General features: G+C 43.3%; 1 protein-coding gene across 1 annotated transcript in view; it reads left to right on the forward strand.

Moving 5' to 3' along the window:
• The window catches only part of thsd7ab (thrombospondin, type I, domain containing 7Ab), a 209,440-nt gene that overhangs the window by 190,514 nt on the left and 4,747 nt on the right, over positions 1-14,179 (forward strand). The window contains exons 27-28 of the mRNA XM_085423772.1: positions 8,617-8,830; positions 12,013-12,100. Of these exons, the coding sequence (XP_085279898.1) occupies positions 8,617-8,830; positions 12,013-12,100 (302 nt within the window). The remainder of the gene's footprint in view (positions 1-8,616; positions 8,831-12,012; positions 12,101-14,179) is intronic.

Below are 14,179 nucleotides of genomic sequence, written 5' to 3' on the forward strand. Positions count from 1 at the left end.
AGCAGAGGAGTCTGTCAAAACTGAAAGGAAACCAGCCTTTGAAGAGACTGCTGAAAGGACACGGCAGTATGTGGAGCAGCATCTACAGCCAACCGAGAGTGCTAAACCAGAGGAAGAGCATAGAGAGTCAACTGTTCATGAGCTGAAGCCCACGATTCAACCCAGGCAAAGCTTTGGTACTCCATATGTTGAATCTCACTTGTTCAAAATGAGAAACAAAGCCATTCCAACATCAGGGCTATCTCAGGAACCAAAGTCTGGTATTTATCCCCACTCAACACCGCACCCACCAGAGAGCACAAGGGAAAGGTCGCCTGATCGAGTCACACCTCAACTCCTACCAGATGGCAGTGCTCAGGTGGGTGATATAGCAAGGTACTTGGCACGGAGGGATCTTATTAATGCTGGTCTCACAAAGTTTGATGACTGCCCTGAAAATTACTGGGCGTGGAAATCCTCCTTTCTGAATGCAATCAGTGGACTAAAACTCAGCCCCAGTGAAGAGTTGGACCTCCTTATTAAGTGGCTAGGGCACGACTCAGCACGGCATGTGAAAAGAATAAAGACGGTGCATGTCTGTCGTCCTGAAGTTGGACTGGACAAAGCCTGGGAGCGCTTGGAGGAATGTTTTGGCTCTCCAGAGATAATTGAAAAAACACTGTTCGACAGGCTTACAAACTTCCCAAAGGTCAGTAGCAAAGATCCTGTTAAGCTGAGAGAGCTTAGTGACCTGCTGCAGGAGGTTGAGGCAGCAAAATCAGAGGGTTATCTCCCAGGGCTAAGCTATCTTGACACTGCACGTGGTGTCGCTCCAATTGTGGACAAGTTACCACACAATATCCAGGAAAAGTGGCTCTCTCAGGGTTTTAGGTATAAAGTTGACCATAGTGTCATTTTTCCGCCATTTTCCTTTCTCTGTGACTTTGTCTGCAGAGAGGCACAAGCCCGCAATGATCCAGGCTTCAGGCTCTTAGCATCTACAACAGACCACTTTAGATCAGATACTACAGTGAGGAAGACCTATAAGGGTTTGGTCTCTGCTCACAAGACGGAAATATCACAGGGGAAAGCTGGCCAAGACAGCGTGAGAGAGCAAACCTGTGATGTGGAAAGGCAGTGCCCTATTCATAAAAAGCCACATCCCCTCAAGCGCTGCAGAGGGTTTCGCAATAAACCCATTGAGGAGCGTAAGACCTTCCTCAAGGACAATGGTATCTGTTTTAGATGCTGTTCTTCCACTAGTCACATGGCCAAGAACTGTAACACAACAATCAAGTGTACAGAATGTGAAAGCAGGAATCATATCTCTGCCCTTCATCCAAGACCACCTCCTGCAACTCTCTTTGGTCATGGCGGGGAGGGCACAGAAGAGACAACTCAGCCTGCTATAACATCGACTTGTACCGAAGTATGTGGAGAAGCTCAGAGAGGAAGATCCTGTTCTAAGATCTGCTTGGTAAAGGTTTTCCCAAAAGCGCAGCCAGAGCGAGTGACAAAGGCTTATGTCGTGCTCGATGATCAGAGTAATCGGTCACTTGCCAGGTCAGAGTTTTTTGATGTTTATGGCATAGAGGGGTCAGAGTCTCCATTCACACTTCGTACATGTGCGGGAACAACAGAAATGATGGGTAGAAGAGCTACAGGCTTTGTAGTGGAGTCACTAGACGGAGCCACATCAGTCACGCTGCCGACAATAATTGAATGTAATAACATTCCGAGTAACAGAGCTGAGATACCTACCCCTGAGGTGGCAGCAGAACATGCTCATCTAAGGCCAATAGCCCATCTCATCCCACCACTCGATCACAAAGCAGAGATCCTCCTTTTACTTGGACGTGACCTACTTAGTGTCCACAAAGCGAGGCAGCATAGAAACGGTCCTCACAATGCCCCATATGCACAGAAACTGGACCTGGGATGGGTCATCATTGGTGACGTCTGTTTAGGTGATGCTCATAAGCCTGCAGCTGTGGATGCCTATCACACTAATGTGCTTGAGAACAATCGCCCATCCTATTTCAGACCATGTCCAAATATGGTTCATATCAAAGAGAATTATGGGTCCAAGTCTGAGCGTAAAGCCTTCCCTACCACCAAAACACCTATAGTTAAGGCATGCACTCTTGGAAGCACCATCTTTGATACATCCGAGGACGATAACAAAATCGGCCTTTCTATTGAAGACAAACTGTTCCTAGAGGTCATGAAGAGAGAGATGTTCATAGATGACAGCAACAGCTGGGTGGCGCCACTTCCATTTAAGGGACCTCGCCAGTGGCTGCCCAACAATCGCGACCAGGCCGTCAAACGCTTATCCTCTCTTCAGCGCACCCTTGAAAAAAGGCCTGAAATGAAGAAGCATTTCTTTGCTTTCATGCAGAACATATTTGATCGTGACCATGCTGAACTGTCTACTCCACTTGAGGTGGACAAGGAGTGCTGGTACTTACCTACGTTTGGGGTGTACCATCCTCAGAAGCCGGATCAGATCAGGGTTGTGTTTGACTCAAGTGCAAAGTGCCATGGCGTCTCTCTCAATGATGTTCTCCTCTCTGGACCTGACCTCAATAATAGCTTATTGGGAGTATTGATGAGGTTCAGACGTGAAACTGTTGCAGTAACTGCTGACATTGAACAGATGTTTCACAGTTTCATTGTAAGAGAGGACCATCGAAACTATTTGCGCTTCCTCTGGCATGAAGACAACAATCCTGCCAATGACATCTGTGAGTATCAAATGAAGGTTCACGTGTTTGGCAACAGCCCCTCACCATCCGTAGCTATATACGGCCTTCGATGTGCAGCAGCTCATGGTGAAGAGGAATTCGGATCAGATGCACGACGCTTCATTGAGAGGGAGTTCTACGTTGATGATGCGCTTATGTCAAGGCCCACAGCCAGTGAATCTATTGATCTAATGAAGAGAGCACAGGAAATGCTTGCCACATCTAACCTTCGCCTGCATAAAATAGCATCAAACAGCTCTGAGGTTCTTGATGCATTTTCTCCAGATGACCGTGCAAAGGGGCTTAAAGAGCTAAATCTGGAGACTGATGTGACACCTACACAGCGAAGCCTTGGTCTGATATGGGACCTAAAGAAAGACGCCTTTACCTTTCGAGTAGCAGAGACAGTGAAGCCCTTTACAAAGAGAGGTGTCTTAGCTACAATCAATGGTCTTTTTGATCCCTTAGGATTTGCTTCACCGGTTACAATCCAGGGAAAGATGCTGCTGAGAGAACTTTCAAGTGAGGCCCTAGACTGGGACACTCCACTGCCTAGAGAAAGGGAGGCCGAGTGGGATACATGGAAAGAATCTCTTGTCGATCTCAAGAATGTACATATTCCAAGGACCTACGCTTCTGCTACGATGTCAACAGCAATCAGAAAAGAGTTACACATCTTTTCAGATGCCTCCACTAAAGCCATTGCAGCAGTTGCTTTCCTAAAGACCACTGGCGAAAATCAGAACCATCAGGTGGGCTTCGTTCTAGGGAAAGCAAAATTGGCCCCACAATCTGCTCATACAATTCCAAGACTGGAATTGGGAGCTGCTGTTTTAGCTGCAGAGCTTGCTGAAGTCATCACAAGTGAACTGGACCTAAATCTTGAGGCAGTTGAATTCTACACAGACAGTCGTGTGGTTTTAGGCTATATAAGCAACCAGACGAAGAGGTTCTATGTATATGTTGGCAACAGGGTGCAGCGAATCAGGAGGATTTCAGAACCAAAACAATGGCACTATGTCCCTACGAGCTCTAACCCTGCTGACATAGGCACACGCTCGGTGCCTGCCGCCATGCTTGGTGACAGTGCCTGGCTTAAAGGACCTGCCTTCTTGTTACAAGCTAGTGTTACAAGAGAAGCTGAAACCTATGACCTTGTGGACCCCGAGTTGGATGATGAAATACGCAGCTTTGTCACTCACACGAGTAATGATGGGTCTCTGCTTGGATCGCAAAGGTTCAGACGTTTTTCCTCTTTGAAGAAACTCCTCAAGGCCCTTAGTTTGCTCATTCATATTGCAAAGGTCTTCAAGAGCAAAGATGAAGGTCCCTCTTGCAGTTCATGGCATCATTGCAAACAGTCTCGCACAGCAGAGGAACTGACAAAGGCTGAGATTGTCGTCATCAAAAGTGTGCAGAAGGAAATGTTTGAGGAGGAACTTGCCTGTATTGCTAATGGTAAAGACATACCAAAACACAGCTCTTTACAAAAACTCAGTCCCTACTGTGATGATCAAGGACTCTTGAGGATAGGTGGAAGGCTCAAACACGCCAACATCGACTACAAGGAGAAACATCCTCTCATTATTCCAGGTGGTAGCCATGTTGCCAAGTTGATAGTAGAACACCATCACCAGCGAGTAATGCATCAGGGACGGGTGTTCACAGAAGGTGCAGTCCGTACTGCTGGATATTGGATTACAGGAGCAAGGAGGCTAATCAAACAGATTATCCACAACTGTATCACCTGCAACAGACTTAGGAAGAAAGCAACTGAGCAAAGAATGGCAGATCTGCCTTCTGATCGTATCAGCACCGAACCTCCTTTCACCTTCGTGGGTTTGGATGTATTTGGCCCTTGGTCTGTGGTCACAAGGCGTACAAGAGGAGGCCAGGCAAATAGCAGAAGGTGGGCTGTTCTTTTTACGTGTCTTAGCACACGTGCTGTGCACATTGAACTGATTGAGTCGATGGACGCATCAAGTTTCATCAATTCCCTGCGTCGATTCTTCAGTTTGAGAGGGCCTGTTAAGCAGATTCGATCCAATTGTGGGACTAATTTCGTTGGTGCTTGCCGGGAGCTAGGTTTCACACTGACAGATCCCGACGTGTCAAGCATTAAAACATACCTGGGAGAAGAGGGATGCACCTGGATCTTTAATCCACCTCACTCTTCTCATATGGGAGGAAGCTGGGAACGTATGATAGGATTGTCCCGACGTATCCTGGATGCAATGCTTCTCCAAACCCCGCACTCTCACTTGACACATGAGGTGCTTTCTACTCTAATGGCAGAGGTAACAGCCATCATTAATGCTAGACCTTTGTCTCCTATCACAACAGATCCTGACACACCCTTCCTGTTGACACCTTCCATGCTTCTCACTCAGAAGGTGTGCACTCCTCTTCCCCCTCCGGGAAGTTTTATTGAGAAGGATTTCCATCGACAGCAGTGGAGGCAAGTTCAACACCTTGCAAACACATTTTGGACCAGATGGAGACGGGAGTACTTAGGGACACTGCAAAGCCGGAACAAGTGGCAACGTAACCATGCAAACCTCAAGGTGGGAGATTTGGTGCTCATCAAAGATGCACAAGCGAGGCGCAATGAATGGCCAATGGGACTTGTCAACCAGATCTTCCCGGATAAGGATGGCAGGGTCAGGAAGATTGAAATGAGGGTCTCAAGAAATGGAACTATTAATACTTACCTGAGACCTGTGTCAGAGACAGTGTTATTGATGTCCCCAAAGGACTGAGAAGTATGTGTGTCATGATGGTAAACATTGTATTCAGATATAATCTGTAAAATCTTGCAGTTTATGATGTTTCAGTTGGTTCATAATGGTATTTTACAATACCAGACGGGGAGTGTTATGGCATGCATAGGTTCTTTCTCTTCAGCACCCTCTGCTGGTCGTAATGGGAATTCTCACCTGCTTTTATTTTGGTGGGGTTTTTCTGTGTTCCTGTGGGTAGAGGAAACAGGAAGCTGGTCACTTGTTAGCCTGCAGGATATGTTGTTGCTCTTTAAAACGTTTCTGCCTTGGAGAGTTATTGCTTGTGAGTATTAATGTACAACATGTTTACAAGTTTATTTGGTGCATTTCTATTACATAGATTTGTTTAGGAACCAGTTATTTCATGTGCTATGTTTATCTTTGAGGAAGCTAAACTCTCTAAGTTGTATTGTGATCAATACTGAGTCGCTGTTGATTACACATACTATATAACAGTATAGTTCATATCCTAGAAGTGTGTGTAAAGAGGAAAAGACATCTTGTGACATTTACTTTGTGTTTGTTTTTAGTTTTACGGGAAGAAAAGGATGTCAATCATTGAACTACTGACGAAGTAAAAAGCCTTAAACTTACTTCCGCCTCCAATGTTCATTGAAACCGTTAGCTGTCTGTCAAGTTGGGCAAAGGGACGCACAATAAGGACAGAACAACTCTTGACCTAGCAATGAAGGCAGGTTACCAGCTGTAGTAGCTCGTACAGCCAGCCGCCTTACGTAACCGCTGAATAATCGGGTCAAAACGATCGGATGAGAAGCAGGGTCAGGACTTCTGAGGTCACCCATTCAATCCCCAGACGAGGATGAAAAAACTGCACTCACACAGTTTATTAGGTACACTCAGCTAAAACCTAATGCAGTGTAAGACAACAGTCGTACAGTAAATCCTCTCTTCATCGTGGTAGTAATGTTCAGTTTTGCAGACAGGTGTTTATGGTCACTCTGAAGGTTTGTTGTGCTGTGGGATTGGATTACATAACACTGATGGGTGTTTCATATATTTTTGTAACCCTGTTAATATGAGTGAGGGCATACTAAATACCAAAAACACCTCTGTGTGTGGAGAAGGCAGTTCAGTGGTGTCACAAACTGCAGCGTCCAAGACGACGATGAAATTACACCTCGACAAAATATCTGACTAGCCAAGTGAAAGACTGTGTTCACACTAGGCTTGGTTGCATTGCACCCCGTCCCCACTTTCCTGCTGGCCTGCGCTCACACTGCGCTTAACGATCCGAGTCCTGAGTACACTTCAGTCTGTCTAAGCATCTCAAACTTTGATTTTTATGTGGCCACACTGGAGCTGCTCTGGAATTGGTGAGAAACTGTCCTCTCACATACATTATTACTTAAGGCGAATTTCACAGAGCCAGCAGTTGTTGAGAAATCATCGGACTTCCACACTTGGCTGACCACACTAGGTGTGCAAGTGTCTGACCTCACTGTGACCTGGCCCACCTCTTCAAATCGGCTAGGCTAAAGTACCGTACGCACCAGTTACGGGGGCGACCGTGGTCCAGGGGGTTGAAGCTCGGTTACAGGTTGCCGGTTCGATCCCCAGCTCTCTCTGTCCTGGTCGTTGTGTCCTTGGGCAAGACACTTTACCCTACCGCCTGTTGGCCAGAGGGGCCGATGGCACGACATGGCAGCCTCGCTTCTGTCAGTCTGCACCAGGGCAGCTGTGGCTACAACTGTAGCTTCCCTCCACCAGTGTGTGAATGCGAGAGTGAATGAATAACGGAATTGTAAAGTGCTTTGGGTGCCTAGAAAAGCGCTATATAAATGCAATCCATTATTAGTTACACCAGTCAAATAAACTGGACTTTGAGGGTCAAACATAGTCAAGCGTTACCCAGTTTGGCACCATAAATATCAGAAAACAGTCCAGTTTAAGCAAAATCTAATGGCAGTTAAACTTTGTCTGTACACAAATCACATGTATATTTAAGAGGAATTAATCACAGCTTATTTCAAATGCCACTGTGCATAACACTGCACATGCATGACGTTAGCTACACCTGGCAACGTAACCTAACATTAGCAGTGACGACAGCAGCCTTCTTTCCTTCCGCACGTCTATGCACAATGCATCTATGCATTGCCAGTTTAGTCAGCACAGCTCATATACAAATGCTCATTTTTGACATTATAATACCATAGAGCTCTGCAGGTATTCTCTTTCTCTACTTTGTGTGCATTAATAAAAAACACGAATAATTACAGTAGATTAACAGAGTAGTATTTCTGTTGCTGACAAGTGAGGGCAGCAACATTTAATTGTCTAGTTGGCGAATCATCCACATCCACAGTACAAGTTTAAATCTTGTTAATAAGTTGGTGACAGCTGGAGAAATCAGTTAGGAGCCCTCGCTATTTACCACATTTAAAATACCTTTGAGCAAGGCATTAAAATAGGTTTTATTGAACCTTCTGACATTTTGAATTAAATATTAATTTGCATATGAGATTCTTAATTGTTGTCATATTTGCTACATCTGGCTTTTTATAAATTATTGCTTAAAAATGAATTGTGCAATTTATTGAGGTTTTTCAGGGGGATTAGCACTGATGATGTAGAAGTTCTCAAAAAGTAATGCATCAAATATGACACACTTTGATTTAAGGGGTTAATGCCCAACCTGGGGTCATACTTGTGACTGTAACTGTTTCGGTGAACATACAGCAGGTGACTCTGGGTGCAAAGCAATGCTTAAATGGCCCTCCATCTGCAGCACAGACTATTATTGTTCCTGCTGAACTGGAAACAGGCATTAGCAGAAAATACGGTATATGGGAATGAGGCTACAGCAGGTCACAAACAGCTCTGAAATGGTTCGATTTGTCTGGAAGCTTGTGCTTTTATCTTGATTGACTGTAAATGAATGAGAAATGTCAACACGTGGTGGCCTCAGTGCAGCAGTTAAACCTGTCTTCGAACAGTAACAGGTCGGCCATGCTGCCATACCAGCCAGGACTCTTCTGAACACTCCTCATGAATTAATTCACTTTGAGATTAGCTTGTTTAACATCCCTCCAAGCACTGTACTGTCGCTCCAGCTTAAATCATATATGAATCTGCGCTGCCCCCTGCAGGCTGGTATTTGCATGTGCGAGGAAGGCTTCACAGAAGTGCTGTCATCCACTGGGCAGCTGGACCAGTGTGCCCCCATCCCCATCCTGGAGATCCCCACAGCAGGGGACAAGAAAGGGGATGTGAAGACCAGTCGTGCCATTAACCCCACACTGCCCACCACCATCCAGCCCGGACGCAACGGGCGAACTTGGTACCTGCAGCCCTATGGACCAGGTCAGACCATCACACACTCATCACACCTTATGCAGATTCATAGCACTGTTTACCAAACTACAGGTTATCGTCAGTGTTAACAAACATCACAAATGCAAGGAGAATACAATTGTTTTGCTGCTGTCAAGTGAAAACCTTTAAAAGACCTCTCCAATGCTCATTTGCACCTCTATACTGTATTTCTTGGACTCTACTAGAGTAATTTTGTATGTTTCACAGGTCAAAATGATCCGTATTTATCTTATACATGGCCTCTGTCTAGCCCCTCAGTTCATCCGCCATCTTAAAACAACCTTTTTGGTTCCTGTTTTTAGGCCACCTGCACTTTCAGCCAGTTTTCCTCTGATTGACGGCTTCTCACAAACAGCAGATGTATGAGGCTGCTGTGCTAACAGCCAGAGCTGGTTTTAAAAATAAAAACTCCCCCCATCTTTGACATGCAGTGATATGACAGAAAATAAGAAAAACCATAACAGCACCCCCATTTAATCTTTAAAATGCCATGTGTTGGGGAACTACTTAAAGTGCTGCTTTACAAGCTTTTCTTTCTATAGAAAAATGAATGTAGGCACAACTATTGCATCCTTTCCAAAGCAAGCCTTTGCTTACAGTGATGGTAAACATGTATCTGTAAAGTAAAGAATGTGCAGAGAATAATAAAAACTCCTCCATTTCAAGTTTCTGTTAGTGTGGCTGAAGGGAAAAGATTTCCGAGTCCAGCGTCTGACTTTTTCCAACCTACAGAGCTCCACATAATCCTTGAAGTGAAGTTAAGACATAAAGCTGAGAGGTTTTCACATGACAACAGCAGGACGTGCTTTACTTTCAGTGTGTTTGGGCGGATTTAGTGTTGACAGTGCTGAATTAATGTTAGCTTGTACTTGCAGCTCTGTATGAAATAAAACCAACATGTAATATCACACGAGTCCTTTTGGATGCACTGATGAAGCTTTCCTACCTGCTCTTGACTTCCGCTACATTAACGTTTGAGAGCGGCGTCTGCACGGAGCGTTGTGACTGATGATGCATGCGAGAGCACAGAACAGATTGAGTTAAAGTGTCTCAGGAGCAAACACTTCCACATCCACAAACCATCACTTACAGTAACCTTTGCATTGTTTATCTTCCATATGCTTGCTTGTTTTGCAATACAATGCTTGCTGTTATACTTCACTACAGTAAGATATAAATAAAGATGCAACTAGATTATATAGCTTGTGATTTGCACTGTGATCAGGTCAACTTTGGGAACAAGAGAAAAGCAATTGGGCACGTTTGAGAAATCGACACTTCAATATTTTTTGCAAGTGCCGCATACTTACTGAGTACACACAGAGTACTTACAGGGTACTAATTGCATAAACACGACTGTAAGCTGGAAAAAGAAAAAAAGATGATGGGTGCGTGTTTGACAGTTATAATGCCCCACTGCGTCACTGATTTGTCCTGTATGTGCCAGCTTCGGTTTTCTGGTCTGACGTCAGAGTTGTGCTCGTCTAAGGAGCTTGGAAAGAAAACGACTGGGGTTCTTTAAGTTTTAACAAAACGTAATCTGACAAAATATCTATTATTCTAAATTAAATGACTAAATTGGCTAAAAATATTTTCTTACAGTGCCGAGATTTATTTTGGCTCCAGCTCTGTTTGAGACATGGTCTCTATAAAGGAAAAATTCAGATTTCATTTAATATTTCAGTCTATTTGAGTCTATTTCTACCCCCTGCAGAGTTAATAAATTATCACTCCATTATTTCTGACACATTCTACTAATTATAAAAAAAATAAGAGACAACATGTTTACATGACTGCGAGTGACAGTAGTTTGGGAAATGGACACTAGTACACTTTGCAGTCTGTAAGCAATGATCACAGATCACTTGTGTGAAGTCAGCCCCTGGCCCATTTAACCGTCAGGCTCTGGCTCCTCGCTGCCCATCTGACAAAAGCTGCTGCACCCTGAGAAAATACACAGAGCACCATTTATGGATAACAACATGCTCCGCTGGTTTCTCATTCCCGGTATTTTTTGCCTTGTTTTCTTCCACTATGCCCCCAGATAAGTACCTGACTCTCAGGATATTACACTGTAAACCACAAGCTATGTGATTTATTTATTTATTGATATTAGAGGGATGCACTGATCCAATACTTGAATCGGATGTTATATCAGTCCAATCCTAATTCACAAAGCAGGATCAGGTATTGTTGACAGTGGGTCAGTCTGTTCAATAATTCTATGTTTGTCTGCGATTACTACACCACACATCAGCAGCTGTTAACAGGAGAGCTACAACAGTAACAGCAAAGCATCACCAGTTTAGACATATTTCACCTCAAACTGTGGTTGAGTGATTTGACACGACTGAAAAGCTCCAACATCGACAGTGCTTTCTGTATTACCTTCTCATTGGCAGCCTTTTATTATTAATAAAATAATCTAACACAGTGTGGTAAAGCAGATTATTATTATTTCACTTGTTAAGGAGGAAAGGCTGAGAAGGTTTGGACATGTGCAGAGGAGGGATAGTTGATATACTGGACAAAAGATTTTGAAGATAGAGCTGCCAGGCAGGAGGAGAAAAGGAAGAACATAGAGAAGATTCATGGATGTAGTGTGAGAGGAGACGCAGGGCTGCTGTGACAGAAAAGGATGCGAAGGAGAGGGTGAGATGGAGACAGATGATCCGCTGTGGAGACCTCTAAAGGAAACAGCAAAAAGAAGTAGTAGTTGTCAGCTTTACTCCACTCAGGATGCTCATGTTTGTATGAGAGGTGATGCACTCACATCAGAGCTGGAAAGCAGAAGCTGGTGCAGCTGTAAATCACAGCAATATACAGTAATGACTCTCACAGTGAGCTGAAGGGAGACTGATGAATAAAAATATATTATTATTTTATTTAGGCTATTAAATTTAATTAAATTTCCTTACGCATAAAAGAATGAGTCCAAGTCTCTTCCTTAGAGTGAGGAATATAGCTTATTAATTTGTCACAGGATCAATACAGTTTTGGCAGATACTCTGAGCCAGTGTCTCTCTATCATATTGGAACTGGAAAAAGTTGGATCAGTGTGTCCCTAACTGTTATAAAGTACTGCAGAAATCTTCACAGAGTCCTTTTAATGGCTTCTGGTTCCATGTCAAAGTGTAAACAGACAAACTGACGAGCTTCCTCCTCCACAGATGGGAAGCTGAAGATGTGGGTGTATGGTGTAGCAGCTGGAGCCTTTGTGCTCCTCATATTCATAGTGTCTATGATATACCTAGCTTGGTGAGTTGATGAGTTTAATCTCCCCTATAATCATCCTCCTCATCCTCATTCATGAAACTATTAACATTTTTTACCCCCCACCCACTCTGAGTTCAAGCGTCCCCTCCCTCACATCATTCCTGTTTTTGGTTTTGGATTTTTTTTGTCTTTACTTATTTTGCTTGCTTCATGCCCTTCCCATGTGAGAGCAGCAGCTACTGTGCTAAGGTGCATCGCTCACTTAAGGCCCAAGAGTCTGATGCCAATGGGACGGCAGTGTGGATGGGCCAAAATGCACACGAGATGACTTACACCTGCCCTGATTGCCAAGACCTAGCTCAAAGCAGCAGCAGCTAAAGAGGATGTGGAGGGTTCACCCCCACCCCGACACACCCTTCAGTATAAGTACCTGCAAGTCCCTGAGCTTTCCCTGTGACCTTTGTCAAGTTGTCACATGTCCTGCCTGACTGGCTCAGTGAAGGTGCTGGTCCAGGTGAGGGCAAACCACCCAGAATATGTTTCTCTCAGTTCTCGTAGAGATCTTTTAGCGCTCTTAGACACACTGATGTTAAGTCACCCTGACCTTTTCTCTACCCACTGCCTTATTTTAATTATAATCACGCACTCCAAGTAAATCTACACACATCACAAAGCCAATTTATAATTACAGCTGATTGCAAACCATAGTGTTTCTCTAAAAGATATATGACAGAGCCCCCGTGATGTCAACCATTTGTTTAGGACAAGAAAGAGTCCACGAAACATTGGTGTTTAAAGACAGGTTACCCTGTTGTATGCTGTAAAGTAAGCTTACTATCGCTATATGACATCACTTTTTTAGTAACAAAGAATGTAACATCTGTAACAACATGATGACTTCCTGTTAAATGATGACGTTTATACTTATCAGGTCCAGCTAATCACAAATAGCGAGGAGATATTAAACATGAATCCCAGAAGACAGCTCGAGAGTAAAGAGGTTGAATAAGAACTTGAAACCACTTCTGTGTCTGTACACTCAACAAAAAGTAAGAGCCAGGAGGCGGTCAGCTTACACTGAAAAACTGCAGAGAAAAGGTCAGCTCTGGCCAAAGTTCAAAAGTACAGCTACCACCCACAGACTTGGTGTAGACGGACGTAGCTTGTAGGTCAAAAGAGTGAAGTGATGGTGTAAGTGCCTTAAGCCTGCGTTCTTTTTTAACAGCTAGCAGGAGGCGGCGACTCTGATTGTACAAAGAGACAAACTGAAACTTTCTGGGAGAAAAACCTTTCGCTCTGTTCTTATATGACCTTGGAAAACACTCGTTTTTTGTTCTAAGGCTCCAGATTCAAGTCTTAGTGAATACAATACGATGCTTATTTTGGAAAGTCAAAAATAAAGTTTTAAAACACCAAGATGGCAACATTAAAAACACTCAGCTCAACTGTTCCCATCAGGATTTCAATAAAGAAGAAAGGTACAGCGGCTACATTCACGCAACGTAAGCCACGATTGTTACAATCACCATTGTTACAAAACTAAACTGAAAGTAGTCATGAAAAACATTTTACTCAGCTTAAATAAATAATAACATCTGCATTAATGCTATTTTTATGAGACTGGGATGTCCATATGGCTGTATTGTGCTTTTCTGAACTCCTTTTAAATCTGACCCAGACAATAAAGTTACATTATATACCCATGCATTATAGCTCATATTTTAAAAAACCAAAATAAGGGCTCAAAAAGTAAAAAAAAACAAAACCCAACTTCAAATAAAGACATGGACAAAAATAATGATAATTTTCTTAATACACAGTTAGGTTTAAATCAATAACTGTTTCATAAGCTTGTTACATGTTTGTATGAAAAACTGAACAGTTCAACTAGTAAAAATATTTGATTCCTCACAGAAATACAGGAAATTAGAAATGCTAGAGTCTCTGCACTGCTGAATAAATGCAGTTATTTTACAGCTTATTTGTTTTAGGTTATCAAACAAAGTTATCCATGAATATCATAAACTCAACTTAGAGAGATTGTGTTAATCACAAAACTGTGATGTATTAAAAAAAAAAACCTTTTTATGTGTGAATACTTGTTAGCAGAGCGGAAAAAAG

The sequence above is a fragment of the Rhamphochromis longiceps genome, linkage group LG11 (assembly GCF_057381845.1).
Source record: "Rhamphochromis longiceps isolate RC_006_pf linkage group LG11, R_longiceps_female_GT1.1, whole genome shotgun sequence".
Classification (NCBI taxonomy): domain Eukaryota; kingdom Metazoa; phylum Chordata; class Actinopteri; order Cichliformes; family Cichlidae; genus Rhamphochromis; species Rhamphochromis longiceps.